The sequence below is a fragment of the Tamandua tetradactyla genome, chromosome 2 (assembly GCF_023851605.1).
Source record: "Tamandua tetradactyla isolate mTamTet1 chromosome 2, mTamTet1.pri, whole genome shotgun sequence".
Lineage (NCBI taxonomy): Eukaryota > Metazoa > Chordata > Mammalia > Pilosa > Myrmecophagidae > Tamandua > Tamandua tetradactyla.
Genome location: NC_135328.1, coordinates 2923408 through 2949250, shown reverse-complemented (window position 1 = coordinate 2949250; position 25843 = coordinate 2923408). Strand labels below are relative to the sequence as shown.

At 35.5% G+C, this 25843-nt stretch overlaps 1 protein-coding gene across 5 annotated transcripts in view; it reads left to right on the top strand.

The window, feature by feature from the left end:
* Window positions 1–25843, top strand: part of CENPP (centromere protein P) — a 387615-nt gene that overhangs the window by 74164 nt on the left and 287608 nt on the right. For 4 of the 5 annotated variants that reach the window (XM_077138855.1, XM_077138872.1, XM_077138863.1 and 1 more), the window contains 2 exons: window positions 9090–9178; window positions 21430–21526. In XM_077138855.1, coding sequence (XP_076994970.1) covers window positions 9090–9178; window positions 21430–21526 — 186 coding nt within the window. The remainder of the gene's footprint in view (window positions 1–9089; window positions 9179–21429; window positions 21527–25843) is intronic. The other variant, XM_077138878.1, reaches the window with a different exon arrangement.

Sequence of the window (25843 nt, the reverse complement as noted above, 5' to 3'; positions counted from 1 at the left end):
CTTTTACCTAGGGTTTTCTTGCTGGGTGACTTTATTGTCTGTCTTTTCTTTGACATTCGGTTCAGCTTATCTTAGACCTCTAGCTTAGGTTTTATTTAACAGATCAGAATTTTTCAGTTTTTGTTTTCTTGTTTCTTGCCCTGCCTTTGTGGTGCCTTTTTCTCCCCCCTTAGGAGGGTGCACTTAGGTATTATAGACCCTAGCTAGATTTTCCCAAACCAATCTGGCCTCCTGTCAGGAAGAAAGAGTCACCTGCATCAGTTTCCCTGAGGGTGAGACCGAGCAGGTTGAAAGACTTTCCTGTGAAGCCTCTGGACTCTGTGTTTTTCCTGTCCTGCCTAGTATGTGGTGTGTGTCTGCCTGCAGGTCCCAGCAGTGTGAGGTGATGCGGCACCTTTAACTTCAGCAGACTCTCCCTGCTGGGATGTGGTTGACAGAGGAGAGGTTGTAGGCTGGCTTTAATAGCTTCAAATTTGCAGACCCTGGGGTCTGACTTCCTTGAGGGAGGGATTCCTCCTGAGCTGTGCCCCACCCGTCTCCTGGGGATGGCCAGCCTCCAGGCAAGCTCTGAGACAAGCTTAATTCTTCCCTTGCCTGGGGCAGTTGGAGAAGTGTTGCAGTTGTATCCAAAGAGCAGTCAAGCCACAGAAACACAGCCACAAAAAAGAAAGGAGAAAAAATCCTTTTCAGAGGAGGACCCCTGTTCCTTGGGTTTGCCAATCAAGAGCTTATGTTGGTACATTGCTCTGTGTATGTCTAGGTCCTGTGTGCCCCCTCCTTTACTTCAGGGCCCAGACCCTCTCAAGCATTTTGTGCTGTCTGATCCAAAAACAACCTCTGTTTTTTTTTTCTTTTTCCATCAGCCATTCATTCCCCCTCTGTGCAGGGTCAAAAACCAGCAACCTCAGCTTTTACTTAAGGTTCAGCTGAGCTGGGGGCCTATTTTTAGTAGTCATAATTTGTTAAATAATTCCACAGTTGGACCTTGGTTGAGCTCAGCCCCTTGTTGCTAGTAGAGTCTCTTTCCATTTCCCCTCTGGGAGCCAGCCTGTGGGGGACAAGCACCAGCCTCCGTGGCTTGGGGGACTTATGGTTCTGGGTAGAATCACAGCTGGTCCAGCTTGTCCACACTGGGGTACACTGTGTTTCTGGTCACTGGTGTGGCCCCAGCAGTTGTTCTGTACTGTTTCTGGCTATTTACTAGCTGCTCTGGAGGATGAACTAAATCCCTCACCTCACTAATCCGCCATCTTGGCAGTAGTGCATTTTATTTTTATGAACTTTTCCTTACTGCAAATTTTATGAAGATATATTCACACACCATATAATCCATCCAAAAGTATACAGTGTCTCACGTTATCATCACCTAATTGTGCAGTCATCACACTCAATTTTAGACCATTTTCATTACTCCAAAAAGAAAAGTAACAGCCATAAAAAATGGAAACCCCAAATACCCCATACTTCTTGTGTTTCCCTATTGTTTTAAATTTTTTTCTCTTTTTAAATTAAATTTTTTTTTAATTGAAGCTTTATTGAGAAATGTTCATATACCATACGAAACATCCACAGGGTACAATCATTGGTACACAGTATCATCACATCATTGTGCATACAACCCCATTTTTAATTTTAGAACATTTTTATTACTCCAGAAAAGAAAAAAAAATAAAAAAGGAAACCCAAATCCTTCCATACCTATTATTCCTCCCTATTATTGACCCATATTATTGTTGTAGTACATTCATTACTGCTGATATTAAAATATTACTGTTTAGCTACAGTCCATAGTTTACAGTAGGTACATTTTCCCCATTTACTTCTCTATTATTAACTTGTTATAGTAGTGTCATACATTTATTCTAGTTCATGAAAAAAGTTTTAAATATTTGTACAGTTAATCACAGACATTGTCTACCACAAGATTCATTGTATTATATATTCTCATGTTTTAACCTCCAAATTTCCTTCTAGTGACATACATGGCTCTAAACTTACCCTTTGCACCACATTCACAGCATTCACACTATTGTATTCACAATAATGTGCTACAATCACCTCTGTCCATTTCCAAACTTTTAAGTTCAACCTAGTTAAACAATCTGTGCATATTAAGCAACTGCTCCCTATTCTTTAGCCTCATTGTATATCCTGGTAACTTATATTCTATACTTTATGTTCTGTGAGTTTACATATTGTAATTAGTTCGTATCAGTGAGATCATACATTAATTCTGGGATACACACAGTTTCAAACCACCACACAGCTCAAAGTCATATTCTGACTGTCATCATTCTGGCTCTTTTTTTCCCCTTACCTAGAAAACAATACTTACAGCAAATATAACTTCCACATTAAACTGACGTAATTTATCTGACATAGTTTCTTTATTACCGATCATGTATGAATGAGTTGATTGGTTTTATAGTAACTGCGTAATAGGACAAATGACACAATACTTTTTCTTTTCCCCAGCATAGTCCCAAAGATGAACCTACTTTTCCTTCTGGTGACATCTAAAATCTTTTAGGGCTAAAAGGAAACACTGGCTGTTTTGTTGGGTTTTTTTTCCATGCCAGTCTTTATTTTATTACTTATCTACCCGTATACTGGATAAAGGGGATGTCACAAGGTTTTTACAATCACATGGTCACAAGATGAAGACTGTAGTTGTTCAGTCATCAAAGATCAGGTATTTCCTTTTGGCTATTCTAATACACTAGAAACTAATAAGAAATATCTGTATAATGAGACAGTTAAATCCTAACTTCTCAATTACAATTTCTCCCTCTCATTTGATCATTCTCTCAATTTGTAGGGATATCTGGGCAATTACTATTAACTTCTTCATGCTGCAAAGGGGTGTATGGTTTCAGAGCTAATCTGGCATAAGAGCCATCTGGAGGCTTTAAGTTTCTGAAAAAATAAACTTAATAGGTAAAACTTTTTATAGAGTCTTAAATAGAGCCCAGGTTTTCAGGACTCCTGTTGGTTGGGTTTAGCATACTGTGGCAATTTGCAATATTTGGCTGAAGCTTGCGTAAGAGTAACATTCAAAACAACCACTCAAATCTATTTGAAATCTTTTAGCCACTGAAACTTTTTTTTCATTTCTCTTCCCCCTTTTGGTGAAGAAGGTGTGGTCGATCCCATGATGCCAGGGCCAGGCTCATCCCTGGGAGTCAGCCCATGTAGCGGGGGAGAGTAGTGAGTTTATCTGCAGAGTTTGGTTTAGAGAGAGAGGTTGCATCTGAGCAACTAAAGAGGTTCTCTAGGTAACTCTTAGGCATAATTATAAGTAGGCTTAGCTTCACCATTACAGAAATAAATTTCACAAGGACGAGCATCAAGATTGAGGGCTTGGCTTATTAAATTGGGAGTTCCAGGTGCTTGAGAAAATATCAGGAAAATATCTGTTAAAGGACTTTGTAAATACTTTTATAATTTCTGCCCTAAATACTCTGGACTGTATTGGGGTATTATAACAACATGTACAGAATAATAAGGTCTCATTCCCTATTCTAAGCTCTATGTAATTAGGTTGTTTAAATAAACTGGACAGGTTAAATTGGATAGTGGGCTATAGAAAATTTAATTTTGGACAAAATAAATATCTCTTCCTTTGGTCTCACACAGAAGTTGAAGTTTTTAAATGCAGATGTGTTAGTTTGCAAACTGCTAGAATGCGATATACCGAACTGGAATGGCTTTTAAAAAGGGGAATTTAATAAGTTACAAGTTTATTGTTCTAAGCATTTAAGTATGTCCAAACTAAGTCATCCACGAAAAGGTACCTTAATTAAAGAAAGGTTGATGGGTCATGAACACATCTGTCAGCAGAGTAGTCACATGGCTGGCATCTGCTGGTCCCTTGCTCCTGGGCTCTGTGCTTTCAGCCTCTGTTCCTGTGGGGGTTCTTCACTTTGCTTCCCCAGGGATGGCTTTCATTTCTTGGCTTCCCTTGGCTCTCTGCAGGTTCTGCCTTGCTTAACATCTCATGGCAACTCCTGCCGGACTCCAAGCATCTCTAAACATCTGTGTCTCTGTTCTCTAAGTGTCGGCAACTGTGTTAGCTGTGCTCTGAAGTTTCTGTCAGCTCTCTCTCTCTCTCTCTTGTTTGGCTCTGAGGGTTCTGTCATTTCTAACTCTCTCCAAAATGTTTCCTCTTTTTAAGGATTCCAATAAACAAAAATCAAGACCCACCTGGAATGAGTGGAGTCACATCTTCATCTAATCAAAAGGCCATACCCACAATTGAGCATGCCATGTTTCTGTGGGGATAATCTAATCAAAAGATTCCAACCTACAGTCTTGAATCAGGACTAAAAGAAACTGCTGCCTCTGCAAGATTGAGTCAGGATTAATACATGGTTTTTCTGGAGTGCATAATATTTTCAAAACAGCACAACAGACAATAACATCCTTTACCCTATATTCTCATTTACCTTAGTCCTAACCAATTCAGCTTCATTCATATCTCTAATGGAAGTTTGATCGCCTTTCAGCTTCTTTAACAGTTGTTCTCTGGAATAATGCTGACTTTCAGAGTTGTAGAACTCTAATTCTGAGTCTCAAGTGTTAGACAGCTACCCAGAGTTCTATGGAACTACCAAGTTATACATAAAGAGCATCTCAGAATTATGTCCCCTATTACTGACACCTACTGTTGGTGTGGTATACTTGTTACTGTTGATAAAAGAATATTAATACATTACTGCTAACTATAATTCATAGTTTGTAATAGGTATTGTTTCCCCATATACCACTCTATTATTAACTCTTTGTATAAATGTCATACATTTGTACTAGATCATGAAAGAACTTATTTAAACTTGTAGTGTTAATCTTAGGTTGTTTTTTAAGGTCACTTCACTTGTTTACTGTCTGGAGAGGATTGACTTTGTTAGCAGTGTAACAGGCAGGAGAGATGGGAAAATAGTATCTTGGGAGTCAGCTTTCTAGTGGCTGAACAGAATGCACAAACTACCAGAAAAGGGCCAGTAAATCTTAGGCTTTGTGTTGACTTTGCCACCTGATAGGGTGACCTTCTTATCCTAATGGGTAAAAAGCCAAAATCCCAACATATATCTACACTTCCAAGGAAAAGAGACTAGATGTACCTTGGATATCTTTTTCTCTTTTTCCTTCTTCCCCTCTTCCCTTCCTTCTTTCCTTCTTCCCTCCCTCCCCTCCTTCCTTCCTCCTCTTCTCTCTCCCCCTTCTCCCTCTCTTTCTTCCGCAACTCAATTTAAACATAATTTATGTTTGTACAATTTATCCATTTAAATAATACAATTAAGTAGTTTTTACTGTATTCACAGGGTTGTGTAACCACCACTACCACAGCATTTTAAAACTTTTCATTATTACAAAAAGACACCTCTTACCCTTTAGACTACATCTGCTGGACTCTGCCTGTGTCTAGGCATCTGTTCTCTGTTGGCGCTCAAACATCTATGTCTCTGTCAGCTCTGAAGCAGCTGTTCTCCAAACATCTGCATTTGCATTTCCAAATGTCCGTATCTGTGTCTGCATCTAAGTTTTTCCAAAAATGTTTCCTTTTTTAAAGGACTCTAGTAAACTAATCAAGACACTGGAATGGGTGGAGTCACATCTCCGTCTAATAAAATGTCACACCCATAATTGGGCATGCCACATCTCTGTGGAGATCTCTAATCAAAAGTATCCACCCTACAATATTGAATCAGGATTCAAAGAAATGGCTGCCCATACAAGATTGGTTCAGGATTAAAATATGGCTTTTCTGAGGTACATAATTGTTTCAAACCAGCATAGTGGCCTTTTGTGACTGACTTCATTCACTTAACATAAAGTTTTCAAAATTCATCTATGTTGTAGTATGGATCAGTACTTCATTCCTTTTTATGACTAGATAATATTCCATTGTATGGATGTACCACATGTTTAATCTGTTTGCCAATTGATGGGCATTTGGCATTTTCCCACTTTTTGACTATTATAAATAGTACATTTACCCACTTTTTGACTATTATAAATAGTACTTCTATGAATGTTAGCATAAAAGTTTTTTAGTGGACTTATGTTTTCATTTTACTTGCCTATGTATCTAAGAATGAAATTACTGGGTCAAATGGTAACTCTGTTTAACTTTTGAAGAACTACAAGACTGTTTTTCAAAATGGTAGTACCATTTTACATTCCTCTAAAAGTGTATGATTGTTTCAGTTTCTTCATATCCTCATCATCACTTGATTTTATGTGACTTTTTCATTGTAGGCATCCTAGTGACTGTGAGGTGTGTCTCACGTTTTTTGTGATTTTGATTTTCATTTCTCTAATGATTAATGTTATTGGGCATCTTTTCATATGCTTTTTGGCCATTTGTATATCTTCTCTGGAGAAATGTCTATTCAAATCCTTTGCCATTTGGTGGGCCACAGTGGCTCAGCAGGCAGGAATGCTCGCCTGCCATGCCGGAGGACCCGGGTTCAATTCCCGGTGCCTGCCCATGTAAAAAACAAAACAAAACATTGACAAATCCTTTGCCATTTTAAAATTGAGCTGTTTCTTTTTTTATTATTGAGTTGCACAACTGCTTCTTGAATTTAAGCTTCTATTAGGTATGGGGGTGGATGCCCAAAGACATCCTACTGAAACTGTAACCACTCCTAACAATTCCTACTATACTTTTGAAGTAGCTGAAAAACTAAGCAAAGAATGTAACCTATCAATATCCATTTCTCTAGCTCATGATCTAAAGAGACAAATCAGCTAGTGCTATAGTGAAAATTGCTAAGTCTACTCCTGTTAATTATGAATAGGAGCAACAGAGTTCAAAACACAAAGATGGTACAGAATTCTTTCATCAGCATACAGGACATGTGAAAAATACTGCCATAAAATGAAAGAAAATTAATTAGAAAATGTAGATAAATTCACTTTGAAGGGATTAAACCAGGAAATACATATGCTGTATAAAAAGTGCCCTGAATCTGAAAGAACAAAGATAATCCAATAAGGGAAAAAACTGAGTGAGAAAGAGAGAGGGAAGGGAAGGTAGGAAGGGAGGATAAAATGTTTATCGTATGGAAAGCAACATTAGAAGCAACAAAGAGGCAAATATAAAGGATAGGCTTGGAAAAAAATCCTTATAAAAGGAATTGAAAAGAAGATAAATCTGAAAATTAAATAGTGGAGAACCAATATATTTGTAACTGATTTTTCCAAAAACAGAACTACGAAAAAAAGCAAAACAGAAATGACATGCAAATATATACTAAAAAATTTACTAGAGTACGGGAAGACCCTGAATTTACAGATCAAAACGACCATTTTTTAAAAATCCCCATTATTGGGGAAAGTTTTTTCTGTTTTGTTTTTTGTTATAAGGATCACTGTGATGAATATCTTTATTCATAAGCTTTTTTTTTAAGTTTTGTTTTTTTGTACGCTGTATGGCGGGGGTCGCATTTCATTCTTTTTCCACGTGAGTATCCCGTTATTGCAGCACCATTTGTTGAATTTTTGTTTGTTTCATTTTTCTTTCTTTTTTATTTGCTTGTTTGTTTGTATTTTGGGAAGTGCATGGGCTGGGAATCGAACCTGGGTCTCCCACATGGCAGGCGAGAATTCTACCGCTGAACTACCCTTGCACCCCCTTTATTTATAAGCTTTTGTCTTTATTTGTTATTGCTTTAGGATAGTGTTCTAGTTTGCTAGCTGCCGGAATGCAATATACCAGAAACGGAATGGCTTTAAAAGGGGAAATTTAATGAATTGCTGGTTTACAGTTCTAAGGCCAAGAAAATGTCCCAATTAAAACAAGTCTAAAGAGATGTCCAATCAAAGGCATCCAGGGAAAGATACCTTGGTTCAAGAAGGCCGATGATGTTCAGGGTTTCTCTCTCAAGTGAGACGGCACATGGTGAACACAGTCAGAGCTTCTCTCTTGGCTGGAAGGGCACATGGCGAACATGGTGTCATCTGCTAGCTTTCTCTCCTGGCTTCCTATTTCATGAAGCTCCTCGGGAGGCGTTTTCCTTCTTCATCTCCAAAGGTTGCTGACTCGTGGACTCTCTACATCTCATGGCTACGTTGTTCTGCTCTCTCTGAATCTCTCTGAATCTCCAAAATATTTCCTCTTTTATAGGACTCCAATAAACCAATCAAGACCCAATCAAATGGGTGGAGACATGTCATCCCCTAATCCAGTTAAAAAACCATTCTTGACTAAATCACATCACCTAGGGAGATGATCTCATTACAGTTTCAAATATACAGTATTGAATAGGGATTATTCTACCTTTAAGAAATGGGATTTATAACAAAACATGGCTTTTCTTAGGGGGCATACTTCCTTTAAACCAGCACAGATAGATTCCCAGAAGTGGAATTGCTGGGACTGAGAATATGAATATTTAACTTGTACATTACCAGAATGCTTTCCCAAAGGAAATTGTACCAAATTTTACTCCTACTGCCAGTTTTTGTGTACTGTCTCATTATATCCTCACTTGTATTAATGTTTTTTAATCTTTACTCATTTATAAGCAAAAATGTTATTGTTTTAATTTGCATTTGTCTTTTTACTAATGAGTCAAACATTTTTATATGTAAATTATTTTTCTTTATGAATTTTTTATTCTTCCACTTTGCTTTTTTCATTTCAGTTTCCATTATGTCTTTGTCATGTTTATGGCCAATATTTTCTTCACTTGTTTCTCTTTAATTTTAAGTTCATTTTTACCTGTCTTTTGGGTTTTTAATATAATCATATTTATTTTTCTTTTCTTCTGTTATTTTTTGCTTAGAAAGTTGCTCATCACTTAGTAATCAGTTTGATATTTATGTATATTTTTTCGTGGTGTTTTATGATTTAAAAGCTTACATTTAAGTAAATAATTCATTTGGAATTCATTTTGGTTTTTGGTATGGAGTAAAGATCAGATTTTATCCTTTAATAAATAACCTATATTTTCAATGTCATTAATTGATGAGTCTATCCATTTGATATTACTTGGTGGCATTTTATTTGTATATTTATTTTTTAATTTTATTTTATTTTAAAAGTTTGTTCTGATATATAAACTCTTTTTTCTTCATATTAGAATGAGGAGAGCTTCTCTTCTGTTGTTACTGACCTCAACATAATAATGGAACCCACAGAATACTCAGAATTAGGTGAATTTGTGTCTAGGTAAGCTTTTTTACATATTTATTTCTTCAGGTATTGTTTTCACACTACAACTTTAAGTTTATTTTTTCCTAAGACTTCTCTGAAAGCATGACACCAGTTTACAGTTTTTATTTACGCCTATATTCTCTGTCATTTTTTTTCCAGTAAATATTTATTATGCATTCACTGTGCTTGGTATTGAAGTTAAAATGTGAGCAAAACCAGATATGACCCTTGTGCCTCATGGAATTTACAGCCTAGTGGAAAAGTCAGATATTAATCAAATAAACACAGGAATAAATGTAAAATTTCAGCTGTGTTAATTGCTATAAAGAAGAGGTATATAAAGTTGTTGAATTTTATACAGGAATTGGAAAGCAGTGTATTTTCTTTTTCCTGAGCCTGAAGGCAAGAGACTTGCTGCCTTGTCTTTCATGGTTTAAGGTCCATGTGTCCCATAAGAAAAGAGCCCAGGCAGGTGGGTAAAGGCTCCAGGCCTGTATTCCAGTAGCAGCTGACCATATCTTGCATTTTTGGGCCACTGAGGAGAACTCTCTCTCTGGGGTCCTTTCATGACCCCAGTATTTCTGGTGTAGTCCCCTAGTATCTGAGACTCCATCTGTTCCAGAGTGGCATTTTACTCCACACTTGTGCTTTAAGAATTTGTTAAAATTTTAGCTGATTTCTTGTTACCTACATGTATGACGGGCACTTCCCTCCCTCCCACCCCAAGATTTAAACAAAGGTGAATAGTGTATTTGTCCTTTCTTCCCTTGGAGGAAAGCTGTATGGAGTCGTCTTGATTCCAACTCTTCATGTTACACAGGCCTATAATCTTATCTCCAGTCTTGCATAGTCATGAAACCCACTCCCCTAGATTTTATGGGGTCCAACCAGAGCTAAAGTAGCTTCTTCCACTCCTCTATGTTATTTTATTAAATTTCTCTCCCAGTACTTCTCAGTTCCTGGAATTATTTATCTTTATTTTGTGTAAAATCTGTCTTCCCTATCTTGAGGGCAATGACTATCCTTTTTTTGTTGTTTATGGCTTAATTCCCAGTGCCAAACCTGGTACATAGTAAGATTTCAGTAAAAGTTTATAAGCTGATCTTTTTTGACTGATTTTTTTTTGTCAGTTGTAGAACTTTGTGTGGCAGTATAATAATACATACAGAAAAGCACATAGATCCTCAGTGAATTTTCAGAAAAGAAACAGCTCGTCTATGCAAGCAGCATCCAGAATCTCCTCTTCAAAGTCTTTCCTAGTCACTCTTTACGCCCACTGCTGTCAACCATGCCCCCGGTTTCTGATGCCACAGATTCATTTTGTCTGCTTCTGAACTTCATGTAAATGCAGTCTTATGGTGGATTCTCTTAACTGTCTTGTTTTTTTTTTACTCAACATTGTGTTTGTGAGGTTCACCTGTATTGTTGTAAGAGGTTGCAATTTTAGGCAAAAAATCTCAACCTTTGATGGACATTTGAATACTTTTGGTTTTAGCCTGCCCAGACTTTTTTTTTTTGAGAAATATACAGTAAAGTTGATTTTTGGGGGTGTATACAGTTCTGTAAATTTTAACACATCTGTAGATTTGTGTACCCACCATCACAATCAGGATATTGAACCAGTTTCAGCAATATAAAAATTCCCTCATACTATCGCTTTATAGTTAACACCTTGTGATGGTTTTATGCTGTGTGACTCCAGAAAAGCATGTTCTTAAACCTAATTCATTCCCGTAGGTATGGACCTATTGTAAGTAGGATCTTTTGGTGAGTAAGATTTTAAGTTGAGATGTGACTCACCTCATTCGGGGTGAGTCTTAATCCTCTTGATTTGGAGATTTTCATGGCCTCAGAATTGTAAACTTGTAAGTTAATAAATCCCCATTGTAAAAGCCAACCCATTTCTTATATATTGCATTTTGTCAGCTTTAGCAAACTAAAATATACCCTTACCTAACCCTTAACCCTTGGCAAAAACTGATTTGATCTCCATTGTTAGAGTTTTGCCTATTTCATTGTGTCATAAAAACAGCTCACATACTATATAAACCTTTCGTGACTGGCTTCTTTTACTAAAATAATTCCTTTGATATTCATCCATGTTATGTGTTATCAGTCGTTTTGCTTCTTTTCTTGCTGAGTAGTGTTCCACTCTGTGGTGATAGCACAGTTTATCCATTTGGGTTATTTATAGTTTTTGGTGATTATCAATACAGCTGCATAAACATTCATGTTGAGGTTTTTGTGTGAATATCAGTTTTCTTTTCTCTGTAGTAAATAACCAGTAATAGAATTCTTGGAGTCTATGTTTAACTTTTTAACAAACTGCCCAACTGTTTTCCAATTTGTCTGTACCATTTGCATTTCCACTACCACTTAATGAGAATAGTTAATAATATTTTAGTGAATTCACCTAGAATCTTAGAAGTTTTATACTTAATATAAAAGTATAAATTAAAGTATTTTACACTTAATATACCCAGGAATTTATTTTTTTAATTAAAATTTAGAATTTTATTTTTTATTTCTCTTCATGTTTTGCTTTATCTTCTAAAAAGAGACATTTGTATTTATTTTCGTTTTCTAACTACTATAGTTGAAATTGAAATGTGCCATTACCAACATTTTTAAAAGAAATCCATAACATCTGTTTTACATTTACTGAAGTTTGGACTTTGCTTAGGAAAGATAGATAAATCACAGTCATTCTTACTGCAGTAAGTGCCAACACGGACACACACTCAAAATTTCTTTCTATTATGGAAAACTCTACATGTGCTATAACATGGAGTAACCCTTAGGAAGATACAAATGAGGGTGAAAGAATTTGAATTACTTTACTTTTAAATAAAGTTCTTTTATAAAATGTATATAATAGAACTGTTTCTCTTCCTGTCTCACTCTCTTTGTCTCTCCTTTGTGTTTAAGAGTTAACTTTTAAGATTTTTTTTCTTGGCTCACTCTTTCATAACATTTCTGAAATCTTATTTTGTTGTTCACTTGTTTGATGGAGATTAATATATCATGTCACTTAGGCCGGTAAATTATAACAAAGTAATTGCTGCTCTTTATAGGTCTATTTTGGGACAGTAATTCATTCTTTCAGACATTACAAAAAATATTTTTAATAAGACTAAGTTTTAACACTTAATCTCCTATGTGCCCTGTAAAGAATTTGCTTATGGAGTTGCATGTTAATCCAGTTTTCTTCTTTTTTCTCATTTTTTAAATGAAATACCTGTTTTTTGTTTTCTGTTTGTACCTTTTGTTTATTTTTCCTCTTTTCCCCTCCCTTGACTTCTTTTGGATTATTTAAATATTTTTAGCATTCCATTTGAATTTTATCTATTGATTTTTGGGGGACCATATCTCTTGGTATTTTTGTTTATTGGCTGCCATAGGGATTACAGCATACATAACCTAATTTTTCCCAGTCTACTTAGATTTGATTTTTAAGCACTTCAAGTACAGTGTAGAAGACTTACAACTGTACAGATCTCTTTTCCCTCCCTCCTTCATGTTGTAGTTTTCATATAAATCATGTACATATATATATATATATATACACTGAAACCCCATCAGACAGTGTAATTTTGTGTATGTGTGTGTGTTCAACCATCATATGTGATTTAAGGAACTTACTAGAGGAAGAATAGTTTATTATATTTACCCAAATTTTTACCGTTTTTCTTGCTCTTTCTTCATTCCTGGTTTTCCAGGTTACCCTCTGGTATCACTTCCTTTTGTCTGAAGAACTTTTTGAATCTTAACGTAGCTCAGGTTTGCTGGCAACGGATTTTTGCCTCTTAGCCCTTTCAAGGACTAAAACTAGGAATTATTTGCATATAGACACGTATATACATATATACATGGAAACACACACAAACACATATTGTAATAGGTTGAATTATGTAGTCCAACAAACACGTGTTCTTTTTTTTTTTTTACATGGGCAGGGACCGGGAATCGAACCCGGGTCCTCTGGCATGGCAGGCAAACATTCTTGCCTGCTGAGCCACTGTGGCCCGCCGCAAACACATGTTCTTAATCGTATTCTCTGGTCCTGTGAGTATGGCCCGTTGTAAACAGAACCTTTCGAAGGTGTTATTTTCAGTTAAGGTGTGGCCAGCTGAAGTAGAGTGGCCTTAGTGCACATAACTGGATGCCTTATAAAGAGAAACGGGAAGTCATGGAAACAGAAAAGGAGAGGAGATCCCCATGTGACTGGAGACAGAGGTACAAGCTAAGGAACTCCAAGAAGGATTGTAGCAAGCCAGCACCAGAATGGTACAGATTTTGGGGAGAAAGCATCACCTTGCTGATATCTTGATTTTTAACTTCTAGCCTCAAAACTATAAGCCAGTAAATGTATGTTGTTTAAGCCATCCCATTGTGTGGTATTTGTCATAGCAGCCTAGCAAACTAAGAGACATATTCATATATGTAAATTGTTTGTATCTCTATATATGATGTATAATATATATGTGGTTTGTATATATATATATATATATATATATATATATATAGGAAAAAATCTTGACTTCAGACCAGTATCTCCAATTGCAGTCCATTCCCAGTGTGTTTTTTTCATGACTGCCCCAATTTATATTTGTATATTCCTTCCACAGTGAGAAACTTGGCTCCCAACAGTATCAACACATTTACTCATTTGCTCAATCCTTTTTTTCTTTTCTTTTTTGTAGCGAAGTTCTATTGGTTGTAGATTTTGTCCTTTTTTTTTTTCTTTTTCTTAAAATTGTCTTTTTTTTTCATTTCTGTCTTTGAAAGTGAAAGACTCTGGGTATAGATTCTAGGTTGACATTTTTATCCCCAGTAATTTAAAGATGTCCCTCTATAATCTTAAATGCCTTAACAGTAAGTCTGATGTGATTCTTCTCTTTTTTGTCCTGTATGGATGGAACTGTTTTATATCTTGGTTATAGTGGTGCTTATATAACTTTCCATTTGGAAAAATCATAAAACTATAACAAAAAGAGTGAATTTAACTGTATAGAAATTTTAAAATCAATCAGTAAATAAATGAGTAGTAAGACATATTAGGTACTTTGCAGTGTATTAGTCTCTAAGAATAAGTGATGAGCAAGATAGATTCTGACTTCGTGAAGCTTATGGTGAATGAGCAAAAACAGTAATGTGTGGTAAGTGATGGTGGGGTAATTGGATAGGAACATGATTGTATATGCTATTCCAGGGGCAAGCAAGGGATAGTACTAGCCCCAAGTCACATAGCACTGTACCTTGGACATGGTTGTTATTCAAATAACTGTTAAGTGAACCATACAGCAAATAGTTGCAAATATAAAGCCGAAGTTGAACAGGAACTACACGGATAAGTCAGTGCTATTCCTTCAGTCATTTAGCAGTTGAGTGCCTCTATGTACCAGGCATTGTTCCATGTGCTCAAGGTGTAGCAATGAAAAAGCAAATATCCTTGCCCTCATCAACTCAGGAGGCTCATTTTCTGGTAGGGGAAAGCGATAATAAGCTCTTTCTACTGGAAAGTACTATGAAGAAGAATAAAGTGGGATGGGAGATAGAAAATGCACAGGGTAAGGCAGTATCCATCCAGTTTTATATAGTATGTCAGAGAAGACCTTGTTGAGATGGTCACATCAGTACACAAGGGAATTTGCTTTACCTAATTCCTTTTTATTGGATATTAACTCTAGGCACTCTCATAATGCTTATACATTTAAAATGTCAAATTCAGCCTTGTATAGTAATTCCTCAGTATGTATGTCTTATCCTCAGTGTAAATATGTGAAGAACAAGGACAAAGTGCCTTTATATATAACATATTTCATGGGATTTTTTTTTCTTAAATTAATGACTAAAATCACGGAATTAGGAAAGACATTTATCTCATTAGATGGAAGAAATGGATGAAATTATCAACAATGTTGTGTCTCATTCCAAAAGTTTATACATTTATGATTCAAAGATTAAAAAAATATTTGAGAAATAAGAGAATTTGCTGTAAATAGAAGAAGAGGCTGTTAGAAGGACATCTACAATTTAGGTCTCTCTTCTATGCCATGGAATGATCGCCAATATCTGAGGAATGCTTGTCAGCAAAACCAGATCTACACAACATTGTTCCTATGGGTCACCCACTAGATATGGAATTACTTTGTCATACAGATTACTTATTGTTTGATATTACTTGGGGCACAGATTCCTAAAACCCTTCAGTAAATACATGCCCACCTCTATTTACATTACACTCAATTAATCTAGTTACAACGACTTCTCAGGAATGAAATCTAGGTGCCAGTGCTTTCTTCAGTATTTGTAAAAAAAAAAAAATTTAATACTTTTTAAAAACACAGAAAAGCATAAAAAGATACACTGGAAGGAATCTGGGAAGAAACTACTTCCTAGATTAATGATTTTACTGCTAACCTGAGTGATTGTTACTTACACCTGCTAATTTATCAAACATCTGAGCCTATTTTGAGGGCAGTTTCCAAGAGAATTAGAATTCAATTGACCTATGCAGATTTTCACAATAGCCCTCGTAAAGTTAGTATTTCAAGTTCTAATAAGCTTACAAAAATTAACTTCAAAGCAGCTTCTGAGGGACATTGTCTCAGAAATCAAGAACTGCCCCAAAATAGTCATCTTGATTGAAATATAACTGTAGCTGCCATGAAGACCGACTCGGTGAGGTTGGTCTCTCTGAGAAGTAGTCCCAATGAGTTGATCAACTGTTATAGAAACATTTTGCTGGGTGACCAACTATGGAGAAAATAAATCCCACCACTGTTGCAGGTATATTCTTGGATAATCCTTTTGCTGTCTACAGGAACCAACAGCTTACCTTTGACATATGAAATCTATACTCTCATATGTAGAACATGGCTAATATTTAAGAGTCAAGAAGAAATAAATGAAAATTCTAAAAAGAATAAACAAATGGGAATCATCCCTTACTCCTTTTAAAATCTATATCATCAGGATGCCAGTGAAAAATGCCAGAGTGAGTATCTATGAAGTGTGAAAAATGGCAAAAATTGTCAGAGTCAGCTTTTTCAGGACTCTAGTGAAGGCTTGCAACAATCCAGGGAACATTTATTCCAGTAAAATGGCAGAAGCTCTGTAAGAACAGTGAGCTTTGTAGGGGTTTTAAATGCCCTATGGAGCTTTATGGAATCTGTTATAGTTTCCTAGGCTGTCCAGCAAATGCCGTGAAATTGGGTTGGCTTAACAATAGGAAATTTAGTAGCTTATAGTTTTGAGCCTGGGAGAATGCCCTATTCAAGGCATCATCAAGGTGATGCTTTCTTCCCAAAGACCAGCTGCCACTGATCCTTGGCTCCTACCACATAGCAAGGCACATAGCAGTGTCTCCTAATCTCTTCCTTATTTTCTTGGTTCTTGCTTCCTATGGCTTACTCTCTCCTTACCTAAATTTCATCCTTTTATAAAGGACTCCAGTGAGAGGATTAAGACTGATCCTGATTGAGGTAGACACACCTTAAGTGAAATAAGTTAACTTAAGCAAAAGGACCTGCTCACAATGGGTTTACCCACAGTAATAGGTTGTTTAAGAACATGTTTTTCTGGGGTACATATACAGTTTCAAACCACCGCAGTGTCCTTGAAAAGCAATAGCTCACAAACATGGTGATAACCAGCAACCTGGTAGTCACTGGAGGAGTTCTAGCTCTTTCTGAGTCTCATTCCAGAGAATTGTCTATTTAACCTATCTGTTGGTTCCCTAGAAGGCTATTTGCAAGGCTCTTTATTTGATCTGACCCAGAGCTTACACAGTATGAAAAGCCTTTTCCTTGGGAGTGTTTGTCAAAAATATTTAGAGGTAATTGCTTCACTTCAGTGCTGTTTGAGACAGTGGATACAAATTGGGACAAATAATAGGCTAACCAAAAAGCTTAAAAGAGATAATATAGTCCACAGGGGCTTTGAATATCTCCAACACATTCCTGAGAATCTAGAAGATCCTGCGCATATTTAAGATTGTGTCCATGTTCAGGAAAGACCTGAGATGGCCCTGATTTCCCACTACTGTCTTCCCTTGAGGCACTCAGCAAGCAGGAAAAGAAGGCTAGGAACAATTGTCAACTGCCTTGCTGAGTATTAAAGGCATGTCCCAACATACACACAAAGTCCCTAGGAAAAGACTGGGAGAATGTTGAAGGAAATCTCTGTTCAGTCATTACCTGACTTCAGTAGCCACACAATTAATACAGAATTAATTTAAAAAGTCAAAAAAACAAACAAACAAAAAAGCAAGAACAAAAACACAATAACAAACCCTGGAGAGAGGGGAAAATGTGATTTCCAGCACTGACTTATATTGCTTGAAATATCTGCTTTTGAGAAATTATGAGGCAGGCCCATGCACAGGGAAAAGCAATCAATAGAAACTGTTCCTAAGTAAGCCCAGATATTGCATTTATTAGAAAATAATTTAAGCTATTTTAAATATGTTCAAAGAGCCAAAAGAAGCCATATTTAAAGAACTGAAGGAGAGTGTGAGAACAGTGGCTCATGAAATAGTGACTATCAGTAAAGAGATGGAAATGTAAAAGATTATCAAATAAAAATTCTGGAGTTGAAAATTATGTTAACTGAAATGTCGAATTCACTAGAAGGACTCAGCAATAGATTTGAGCAGGTAAAATAAAGGAATCAGCAAACTTGAAGATAGGTTAGTTGAGATTATCCAGTCTGAGAAACAGGAATAAAAATGAATGAAGAAACATGAACATATCATCTTGCACCTATGGAACACCATCAGATGTACTAACATATGCCTAGTGAGAGTCCCAGAAGGAGAGGGGTCAGAGAAAGGGACAGAAAGAATGTCCGGAGAAATAATGAATGAAAATTTTCCAAATTGAATGAAAAAGTTAACCTATACATCCAAGAACATCAACAAATTACAATTGGGATAAGCTCAAAGAAATCTACCCCTAGAAATATTGTCATCAATCTGTTGAAAGACAAAGAATCTTGAAATGATTAATAGTGAAGCAACTCACACAAACAAGTAATACTCAGTAACATTTAACAGCTGATTTCTCATCAGAACTCATGGAGGCATAAGGTACTGGGATGAAATAGAGTGCCTAAAGAAAACGACGAACAAAAAAATTAAGACAAAATTAAGACAATTCTAGATAAACAGAACCAGAGAATTCATTGCTAGCAGTCCTGCCCTGCAAGAAATACCAAATGGAGTCCTTGAAATTGAAATGAAAGGAGACTAGGCTCAAATCCATATGAAGAAATAAAGAGCACTAGTAAAGGTAGCTACATAAGTAAATATAAAAGATAGTGTGAATGTATTTATGTTTGTAACTGCCTTTTTTCTCCTATCTGATTAAAAAGACAACTGCCTAAAGCAAGAATTATAAATCTGAGTTGATGGGTACATGTAATTTAAGTGACAATAGCACAAAGTAGCAGGAAATAAATGGTGCTATATTGGAACAGAATTTTGTATACTCTTGAACTTAATTTGGTATTAATCAAAACTAGATTGTGATAAGTTAACATATTAATTGTAATCTCCAGGGATAACCACTAAGAATTTAACTTAAAAAAAATGTACATTTGACACAAAAGAAATCAGTAATGATATTGGGCACAGTGTTCTATAAATGTTAGATACTTTTGAAAGGTTTTGTTCAGTTCTTCTATATTCTTGATGATTTTCTTTCTAATACTTATATTGATTTCTAACAGAGGGGTGTTGAAATCCCCAGTTACAATTGGAGATTTATATATTTCCTCTTCCTGTTCTGTTTTGCTTCAGGTGCATTCAAGATGGGTTGTCTGGTGCGTACATATTTAGTATTGTTATGTCTTCTTGGTGATTTGACCCTTTTATCATTATAATGGTCCACTTTATCCCTAGAAATTTTTAATGCTGGAATCTAATCTTTAAGATATTAACATAATCTCTCTGACTCTCTTTTGATTGGTAGTTACATGATTTATCTTTTTCCGTCCTTTTATTTAACCTACCTGTATATATTTAAAGTAAGTTTCCTATAGACAGCATAGAGCTGGGTACATACTTTTAAAACTTTCTTTAGTAGCATTTATGCAATTCAAAATTTCCCATTTTAGTCACTTTCAAGTGTGCAATTCAATAGTATTAATTACATTCACAATATGTGCCACCACCACCAATATCCATCACCCTGATATTTCATCACCTCACATAGAAACTCTGTACCTTTTAAGCAATAAGTCCCTCTTCCCCACCCTCACTTCTGATGTCTGGTAACCTATGATCTACTATTTGTTTCTATGAAATTTGTTTCTTCTAGTTATTTCATATAAACAAGATTATATAATATTTGTCTTTTATGCCTGGCTTATTTAATCCACATGGTACCATGCATGAGAATTTCATCTCTTTTTATGGATGAATAATATTCCATTGTGTGTATAAAATATTATTTTTATCCACTCATCTGTTGACAGACACTTGGGTTGTTTCTCACATTTAGTTTTTCTAAATAACATTGCTATGAACATTGGTGTCAAATATCTGTTTGAGTCCCTGCTTTCAAATCTTTTGGATGTTTACCTAGAAGTGGGATTGCTATGTCATATGGTTATTCTATTAGGTTCCTGACAAACTATCAAACTAATTTCCATAGTGGCTATACCATTTTGCATTGCTACCAGCAATATTTTTTTTTAACTTTTTTTTATTTCATTAGGGAGAATTGGTGTGTAGTTTTCCTTTCTTGTAGCATCTTTACCTGGTTTTGGTATTAAAGTGATATTAGCTTCATAAAATTAGGTAGTGTTCCTTTTTCCTCAATTTTTTGGAAAAATTTGAGCCGGATTGGTGTTAGTCCTTTTTGGAATGTTTGATAAAATTTCCCTGTGAAGGCATTTGGCCCTGGGCTTTTCTTTGTAGGAAGATTTTTGATGAGTGTTTGAATCTTTTTACTTGTGATTGGTTTGTTGAAATTTTCTGTTTCTTCTTGAATTAGTGTAGTTTGTTTGTGTGCATCCAAGAATTTGTCCATTTCATCTAAGTTGTCTATTTTGTTGGCATATACTTGTTCATAGTATCCTCTTATGATTTCTTCTACTTCCAAGTCTGGGGAATACATGAAAGCTTATTCATATCTGGGTACGGACTTTACATTTACATATTGCTCCTCTGGGAGATCAAGAGCTCACATTCAGATCTTGCTTACAGGTTTTTTTTTTTTTTCAACTTTAAAACATTTTTATGGCAAAAGAAAATATACAGATAAGGACAACAAACAGATTGGGTGAAAGTATATGGAATATATATAACAGAAAAGATTGTATATAAAGAACTCTTGCAAATGACTCACAAAATAACCAATACCCCAATAGAAAAATGGCCAAAGAATATGAAAAAAACAAATAAAAATATAAGAAATTTTAAAAAGAAAGAGCAATAAACATATAAGAAAATGTTCAACTTTATTTTCCAAAAGACTACAAATAAGACACCCATTAGCACACATTTAAAATACTGATAATATTCAGAGTTTATGAAATGGTGGTAGGAAAACATTCATTCTCATTCAGAGTTGGTAGGAGTATAAATTGGCAAAGTCTTTTTGGGGGGGAATAATTGGCAATATTTACCAGAATGTATATGTTTTATCCCTTGACTTAACAATTTCATGTTTAGTCATCTGTCCCTTACACATGCATTCCCACTACCAACACACACAAATCTCATGTACAAGAGTATTTATTAGAGGACTTGTTTCAGTAATGAAAAATTGGAAACAACCTAAATACCTAGTAATAGGAGAATTGCTTACAGTTTTAATATTATGTTTAAAAGACTAGTATTATAAGAATACTTGAGTGTTGGTATTATAGTAGGTATAAAATTAGGAGAGCTAAGATATTTTCGTGAAAGCTCATAGCCTTCGGCTGAGGAATGAGAAATTATTTCAAGCTACTAGGTAATGGAGCATTTAATGTGGTGGTAAGGTCATCAAATAAGATTTCAAGGAGAATTTGGCGGTTGAGTCATACCTTGAAAGATGGGTAGATATTTCAAGATGGGGAAAAGACCATTCTAGGCTGAGATGGACCATTAGCAATCACGTTGGGTTGAGAAGTACAGGGTTCAGAAATACAGATATATTAAGTACTTTGTTTCAGCTTTAGTGTAGGATATATGAAGAGGGATAGTACAAGTTAAAACTATGTTGGTGCTATCATTTATTTATGTTTATTAATTATGGAATATTTTATTGTTACAGAGCAGAAGAAAGAAAAGATCTGTTCATGTTTTTCAGAAGCCTACACTTTTTTGTGGAGTGGTATGAATATCGTAAGCGTACATTTAAACATTTCAAGGTAAAGTGTAAAGCTTTAAAATTTATATTTGGAAAATGAAGTTGGTGTTAATTTGAGAATTCAGCCATAACATCTTTTAGACTTAAACTTTCCAAACAATAGAAAACCTTTTTAGCAGCTTCTGGAATTTGCAATTATTTAGGATAAATGGAGGAGAGAGTGCTTTTGTACAAATCGGCAAACCATTTATATTATGGAATATTTTGAAAGAAGAGCAATTATTGAAATATCAATCTGTCAAGGGTACTTGGAGTAAAATGGCAAAGCTAATAAAGAATATAATCATAGTAGGTTTATCACAAAGCAATTTAATCTTAATTTTGTGAGCCAAACTGTGTATTTGAGCTTCTTAACTATTATACCTTTCAAGTTTAAAAATTAAATCAAAATTCTCATAAAGTGATGTGTCTTAAGTGTGAGAGGGTTACTTTCAAAGACTTCTTTTTATTCCTTATCCCATAAATGATTTCTTAAGGTTCAGGTTCACTCAAAAGTCTTAACCACGTTGTGACTATTCTTTAAGACAAGTACTTATTTTCCTCTACTTTGGATTTAAACAATCTATTAGTTGCACTGATAAAAACTATCTCACATAGGATTTTCTCCAGAATGAAACATCGTAATACCTGTATGTAGTCCTGTGAGGTGTGCTCATAGTTCTCTTAGGGTTGCTGTCAGTACTATTGTGCCAGACCCATTAAATAGCTCTGCTTTACAATTGGTAAAATGCAATAATGCTGGAGGGTGTGCTAGTATTTAAGGTACTGAATAAGCTAATCTTGTTTTTGATCTGTGCGTTAGAATTGGTAGTGGGAAATGTTCCATTTCTAAAAGCTGATTTGCCATCAGATGCTTTCTATACAGGAATAGAATTGGTGTATTTTCCTAGAGACTAGAGCAATTCTAGAAGTTGGGCTTTGTGGTGATAAGATCACTAAGAATGAGACGTATACACACACACACACACACACACACACAACTAGCCTTTGTTTGGAAAGGCATTTGGTGCAGGTACTATAGTGTTGAAGTCAGAGCCTTCGTTAAAAGGCCATATTGAAGGTTTCAGACAAACTGACCCTCTAAATATGGATTGACAAGTCTGACAAGGAGTAAGGCAGAAACAGTGTATGCATATGGATGAAATTTGGCTTTCAAACATTAAAGCAAGGCAGCTAGGAGGAGAATGCTGTAATTGAGAAGTTAGAATTTAAGGAATGATTATGATTACTGAATTATTATATAGATATTCATATTTACTTTCTGGTATATTAGAATAGATAGAGGGAAATACCTGAAATCTTTGATTTGTAATCCAGCTCCTTCATCTCTGATAATGATTGTGTAATATACCCGCCTGACATGTGCAATAGTTTATTCTTTAACCTATAAGTCACCTGTACCTCAATATAATACTAAAAATCATACCCATCATCATATTAAGGCTGCCATTTTCTTAGACAAATTCTTTGTGACTAAGCTTGTAATCAATCTGAGTATACTCAATAATTAAATCACCTCTAATGACATCATCTGGGGTCATTGCACTCATTCTTCTAAAATCTGCCCATCTGTCAATGCTATAAAACTGTCAGAATTACTGCAGTTTGGGAAGACAGATTTTGGGGCCAATTGGCTATCTGATCTCCTGCTTTGCACCTAGTAATACACTTTTTCTCTCTTTGAAACCCGGGTGCCTCAGAAATTGGTCACGTGAATGCACAAGAATCCACTGCTTTTGTCCAGTAACAATGCGATGGGAAGAGACACTTAGTGCAGAGTCCATGCATTAAACATGAATTCAATTTGGGGATTTATGTTGGATATGAAGCAAATGGCAGGACACATTGAAGTCTGGGACGTTTACACCCTCTTTAGTTATAACTATACTTGCATTCTTAAATATCCTATTATCGAAAGTCACATAATAAAAATAAGTTTTTAAATAGGGTAAAGAGGATTGGGAGTGTAGCTCTTCAGGTACACAATAGTTTATTTTCCAGTAGGATTGTTAATTATAAAAGTTCCATTTCTGTTTTAGTTTGCAGGTGGGGTGGGGGTGTTGGGGGCTTTATTTTGTTTAAGCTAAAAATAAAAACTGACACAAACATCCTTTAATGTACATACACAGGAATTCCTCAGTCCCCTGTATCACATTTGGCCTTAAATTTACACTTTTGCCTATGACATACAGAAGAGCTTCCATGGTAAAAGAATACATCAGCAAACTGGCAGGCACTTAAACAAAGTGGCTGCATGTTCTTATTTTTGTACAAGATAACTTTTTTCTTTATTTGATAACAATAATACTCTACTAGGAACTAAGTAATACAAAATATGTTTCATAATTTATTAACTGCACATATGTATTTTATTTTGTACAAACTTAACAATGTGGGAGAATTGCTCGTGTTTAAAACTTCCGGCAGATCTGGAATAAATGTGTGGGTGCCCCTGGGTTTTAATGTCAAGCCCAGGACAGAGGTGGCTTGACTGCTGTCCTGGTTTCGCGTTGCTTTCTGATGTGGGGGGGGAGGGCATCTGGGCTCACGTTGTTAGGTGCCAGGGCGAGGGGCTCCTGTAGTGATGACCGTGATGGTGATGGCAGTTGTAACAATGGCTAACACTAACTGAACACTTTTGGGGGGCCAGGCTAAAGAAAATGTTTTAAGTGCTAGTGATTATAGCAGAGAGTTGCATCATCTAGTTGGAAAAGTTCAAAATGAGTGTTCCAGGAGAGGGCCAAATTGAGTGAGATTTTCATAAAGTTAAATCTATTCAGTTAAAAGAAATTTTTTAATTGATGACTACGACTTTATTTTTTATACTTAAAAGCTGATGAAAAACCACTGTTAATCCTTTTAAAGAAAATCTAACATCTTAGTTGAAAATTATGACGTCCATATTTACTCATTAAATACTAATTAAGTTTTCCAAAACAGAACTTCAAAAGATCCAGCATGCATGTTTAATTTAAGTACAATGGATTCAAGACCAAGTACAGATGCTACATGCACCAAGGCTGGATTACAGATTATCATAGTCACCATTATCATCATCATGATGTTTCTTTCCAATGCACTGATGAGTCATTGGCAGTATTTTGTCATGATACTATGTTAGTGGTAATAAGAATGTTTCTGTACCCAATTACTGATGGATTAATCAAAACATTCTGAACTGCTGATGTTGCAGGAATGGATAGGTAGTCTTAACTTTTCTGCTGCAGAAATAGAATTCATAAGGGCAAGTCTCAAGATTAAGGGCTTGGCATATTGACTTGGAAGTCCCTAATGTTTGAGACAGTATCAGGGGTTTCCCTGGTAGTAAAGTTTAATAGTTCCATATTTTTTCTCTAGTTCATCAAGGGACTTTGCGAATACTTTTGCATTATCTGCCCAGCATACTCTGGAATATTTCCAGGTATTAAATTACAGAATTACAAGCCCTCATTCCCATTCTGGGCTCCATACATTCAGGTTGTTTAAATGAGCTATCCACACAGGTTGATTCAGATTAGGTGTTACAGAAATTTTAGGCTCTAGACACAATAAACCTCTCTGCCTTTAGTCTAATACAGTATCTACTGTCTTTCTATCTCTTGTTAGCCTATACTCTCGAATTGAACTCCCAGCGTTTGCTCATTATGGTTAGTTCATATTGTGAGACTAATATTGTATCTTTGTCCTTTAGTTTCTGACTTATTTTGCTCAACATATTCTGAAGGTTAATCCACATTGTTTGTTTCATGCATCATGATTTCATTGCTTCCTATAGCTGCATAATATTCCATCATATGGATATACCACAGTTTGTTTATCCACTGTCCATTCGTGGACATTTGGGCTGTTTCCATCTCTTGGCAATCATGAATAATATCACTGTAATATCGGTGTACAAATGTCTGTTCACGTATCTGCTTTCAGTTCTTCGGCGTATATACATAGTAACAAGATAGCCAGATCATAGGGTAATTCTATACTTAGCTTCCTTAGGAATCACCAAACTACATTCCAGAGCACCTGCACTATTCTGTATTCCCACCAACCATAAATAAGTGTGCTATATCTCCACATCCTCTTCAACACCTATAATTTTCTGTTTTTTTGGTAATGGCAATTCTAGGAGGTATGAAACGATATCTCATTGTGGTTCTGGTTTGAATTTCTCTAATAACTAGTGATGTTGAACATCTTTCATCTGCCTTTTTAGCCATCAATTTATTTTTTTAATGTTTTTTTGTGAAATATATTTATATGTAAAAGAAAAAGCAATAATTTTCAAAGTATACTCCAATAAGCAGCTACAGAATAGATTTCA